Below are 4,473 nucleotides of genomic sequence, written 5' to 3'. Positions count from 1 at the left end.
AAATATTCATTTCTCTAATACTTTTTGGAAGAGTTTGAGAATAAATAATGATAATTAGTTTTTAAATGTTTCATATAATTCACTAGTGGAACCATCTGCCCTTTGGCTTTTCCTTGTTGGCAGGATTTTTTATTACTGATTCAATCTTATTACTTGTTACAGGTATCTGGAGATTTTCTTTCTGTATCAATGTGGGCAATTTGTGTTTCTTTTTTTTCTTCTTCTTTACCTCTGTTTGAAACAAGCTGGTGTGTTAGATAACAGACTAGAACACCATATGGCCAGCTTCAGTATTACTTTTCCTCCTTTTACAACCACCAAGATCTGATAGGAAAGGGAACCAGAGGGTGCAATTTGTGTTTCTATAAAATATGTACATTTTATCTAGGTTTTAAAATTTATTGGCATTCAATTATTCACTGTATTCTCTTATAATTATTTTTATTTCTCTAAGGTTGTTAATAATGTACCCACTTTCATCTTTTTGTTTTAGTTGTTTCTTTGTTTTCTTTGTCAGTTTACCTAAGAGTTGTCAGTTTTGCTATTTAAAAAAAACAACTTTTGCTTTCCCTGATTACTTATATTGTTTTTCTGTTTTCTTCTACACTTTTGATCTATTTCAGTCTTTATGATTTTCTTCTTTCTGCTGGCTTTGGGTTGTTTGCTTTTTTCTAGTTATGTGGGGCATGCCATTAGGTTATTGATTTGAGGTTTTCTTCTGTTTTATATAGGTGTCTACGCCTATAAATGTACGTTTGAGTACTGCTTTTGTTACTTCTTTTTTTTAGTTTTTTTAGTTGTTGATGGACCTTTTAATTAATCAATTAATCTTTTTATTTATATGCAGTGCTGAGAATCAAACCCAGTGCCTCAGGTGTGCTAGGTAAGTGCTCGACTACTGAACTACAACCCCAGCCCTCCCGTTCATTTTTGTATGTCATATTTTCCATATTATTTGTCTATAAATGTTCTCTAATTTCTCCTTTTACTCATTGGTTGTTTAATAATGTGTGGATAATTTCCACCCGTCTGAGAATTTTCTAGTTTTCTTTCTTTATGTTATTGATTTCTAGTTTTATTCCATTGTGGTTGCAGAAGGTACTTTATATGGTTGCAATCATTTTAGATTTATTAAAACTTGTTTTGTCACTTAACATATGTCTATACTGGAAAATATTCCAAACTCACAGGAGTTGAGTGGGGCTCTAGATATGCCTATCCATTAGGCCTAGTTGGTTTACAATATTCAACTTACTTTCTTCCAAACTGATCTTCCATATAGATGCTCTGTTATTGATGTGGGAATTTGAAGCCTCCAACTATTATTATAAAACTATTTTCCCTTCAATCATGTCAATAAGCATTACTTGTGATTTTTTACTGTGTTGTTTGCTATATATGTGTGTATTTATATCTATATTCCTTTCTATATAACTTTTTTAGTGAATTATAGTTCTACATAATAGTGGGGTTAATAATTTTTATTTATTCATAAATGCATATCAGATGGTTTTCTCTATTTCAATCTCCGCTACCCCTTCCCTCCTCTCCTCCCTCCCCTGATACTATTCCTCTATTCAACTGGTCTTCCTCAATTTTTTTTGTGGGGGGTACCTGGGATTGAACTCAGGAAAACTAAGCCACATCCCCAGCCCTATTTTCTATTTTACTTAGAGACAGGGTCTCACTGAGTTGCTAGCGACTTGCTTTTGCTGAGGACTTTGATTCTCCTGCCTCAGCCTCCACTTGCCAGGGACAAAATCTACAACCTTAGTGGCACACCCCCAGGGACCTACCTACTCCAACCACACTCTACCTGCCTATAGTTACCATGCAGTTAATCCCTATCAGTGGAATAATGCACTGATTAGGTTAAGGATCTCATAACCAATCATCATTTCATCTCTAAACTTTTTTTGCATTGTCTCATATTTGAGATTTTGGGGGACACCTCCATAACAACCAATGTATAATATCCTTTGTCGCTTGTGACTTTTTCAGAAAATCTATTGTCCCAATATCTGTCTTTTGATTACCTTGGTATTCATTACATACTTGCACAGAATCCCCAGATTTAGCCCTGGTGGAATCCTAGGGTACTCTAAGGTGTTTTCTGAGCATTTGTCTTGGTTGTAGTATGCACATTGCATTCCATTTTCCTCAGTGGACTTGGTGGCCCTTTCAATCCCTTATATACCCAAGAAACTTTCTCCTTAGCACTTTCTCCTGAGCTTTCTAGGAGAAAATCTCCTTAGGATTTTGGGTCCATCTCCTGTTTGTCTCATCTATTGTCCCTCTCCTGCTGCAAGTGTACAAAGGCATTGTGTATCAGTAAAACCTCTCAGTGCATACCCTCCAACCTGGAAAGTAACAACAGCCTGGAGGGAAGGGAATAAGTCAACCTTTGAGCTGTGCTCCCAGTAAATCACCAGATAGGTGAAAATACATAGCAATAGCATTTAAAAATAAGGATTGTATTAATCTCTCAGCACCAGAAAGCCATAAAAAGAACTCAAATGGCACTTCCAAGGTTGGAAACAGAGAATGTTAAGTTAATGGGGAAAAATTGTTTTTAATATTTATTTTTTAGTTGTACACAATACCTTTATTTCATTTATTTATTTTTATGTGGTGCTGAGGATTGAACCCAGGGCCTTGCAGGTGCTAAGTCAGCCCTCTACCACTGAGCTAAAACCCCAGCCCTGGTGGGAAAATTTTTCACAATGTTCTGTTACTGAAATTCAACTGACCCTTTCTTCTTAAGGGTTCCAAAAACTATTGATTCTGTCTTCAACAGTTTATGACTGTTTCAACGTAGGAAGTGATTTTATTCAAGCTTCTTCCACCATCATTTGCTGTGATATCACTCTAGTGCATGTTTATATTTTTAAGACATCTTAATTTAGATTAAATTTCCTACAATTTATATTTTTCTTTCTTTATACTTTTTAAAGAAAATTTTAAATCACTTAACTGCTATTTATTTTCATAAACATGAGGTATTTCAAACTTCTAAATATACTGTGTTTTTGAAGAAATTAAACACAGAACTTTGCATTTACCCAGTTCTATGCACCAAACATGAACAAATGAAGAAACAGACTAAGAAAAGGCATATATATAGCAAATTTCTTTATAAAATTTCTTAGTTCAAAAGTGATAAAGTAATATCTACTCAAAACTTTCATAACTCGTTTCCATATGAAAATATAAGTATCAAATTTAGTTATGTATCAGCATCATACTAAAGTATACAGTGTAATTAGTACAGTACATAACAGATTAACGATATATTTGTATGCAAAACATGCTCCTCAAACATTGAGGTATTATTATGGTACTTAGGTGTGAACTTCCAGTCTAATACTGGCTGCAAAAGCCACCTCTCATTACCCAGAACATATACAAAAGGCAGGTGTGTCAATGGTATTTACAGAAATGTTCCCCATCGGCATCAAATGGCAACCCTCTTACCTGACATCTGCTGGAACCTAAGCACAATTGTAAAAAGAAGGAATGACTACTCTGTTGTTTGAAAACTTGGAACGAACAAGGAGCCCCAGAGGCTCCCAACTGTCACGAACTTCTACTGCTGTCACTGTCACAGCAAAGCTACCCAGAACCCCATCACATGGGCTCTCCAAGGTCCTGGTAGAACCCCACACGTCCTGCCCCCCACCCAGACCCAAACGTCAGGGGACTGATTTGAGAGTAAATCAATATTCATTAACACAATGTTTAAAAAAAAAAATCAAACTGTGCAAAAGTGGCAGTGACTGTTCATTTAAGAAAGGTTTAGAAAGTCCAAGCAAGTTCAATTATCTTTAGCAACTGCTGCTGTCTTGCCTGCAATTTCTCCTTTTCCATCAGAAGCTGGTGCTCCTTGGCCTGGAGGTAGTGGACATACTCACAGGCTTTTTTCAAAATGACCACCTTGGCAGCCTTCTCATTCTTCACCAGCTCTGGCACGTGGTCCCGGAGCGTGGTGAAGCTGGACCGCAGGTCATTGCGGCGCTGGCGCTCCAGGATGTTGTGATTGCGGCGACGCACGCTGTCCTCGGAGTCGGATTTCCGAGGGCTGAAGCTCTTACCCTTTGGGTGGATGACGCTCTTGAGGGGATGTGGGGACACCTCCCTCTTGATCTTCTTCTGGGGTGGAGCATCCTCGCTCTCCACATAGGGCGAGGGCGCAGCATAGTTGTGCTGCTGGTAGATGGGGACACTGCGTTGGAGGATCAGCTCACGCGACTGCTCTCTCCCCAGGCCCAGGGCTGTGTTCTTGGGACTCACCGTGAGGGTGAACGTGGTGCCGCCTGTCTTACAGCTTTTCTCCACGGTGACCACATCGATCTCCTCTTCTTCATCTTCCTCCTCGTCAACCTCGTCGCTCAGGGCGTCTTCTCCCGAGGTGCTGAGGACCTTGTGGTCACCGCCGTTGGGAGGGCGGCTGCTTAAACCCGGAGGGGCGGCCAC

General features: G+C 38.8%; 1 protein-coding gene and 1 non-coding gene across 2 annotated transcripts in view; both read right to left on the bottom strand.

Moving 5' to 3' along the window:
* Positions 1-229: 229 nt before the first annotated feature.
* On the bottom strand, positions 230-349 carry LOC125614401. Its single transcript, XR_007345004.1, has one exon. It is a non-coding gene; the product is annotated as a small nucleolar RNA SNORA61 (small nucleolar RNA).
* A 2,786-nt stretch (positions 350-3,135) lies between these two features.
* Positions 3,136-4,473, bottom strand: part of LOC107153074 (N-myc 2 proto-oncogene protein-like) — a 2,214-nt gene continuing 876 nt past the window's right edge. The window contains 1 exon segment of the mRNA XM_015498572.2: positions 3,136-4,387. Coding sequence (XP_015354058.1) covers positions 3,796-4,387 — 592 coding nt within the window. The 3' untranslated portion in view covers positions 3,136-3,795.

Source organism: Marmota marmota, unplaced genomic scaffold (assembly GCF_001458135.2).
Source record: "Marmota marmota marmota unplaced genomic scaffold, marMar, whole genome shotgun sequence".
NCBI lineage: Eukaryota > Metazoa > Chordata > Mammalia > Rodentia > Sciuridae > Marmota > Marmota marmota.
This window is presented reverse-complemented; position numbering and strand designations above follow the sequence as displayed.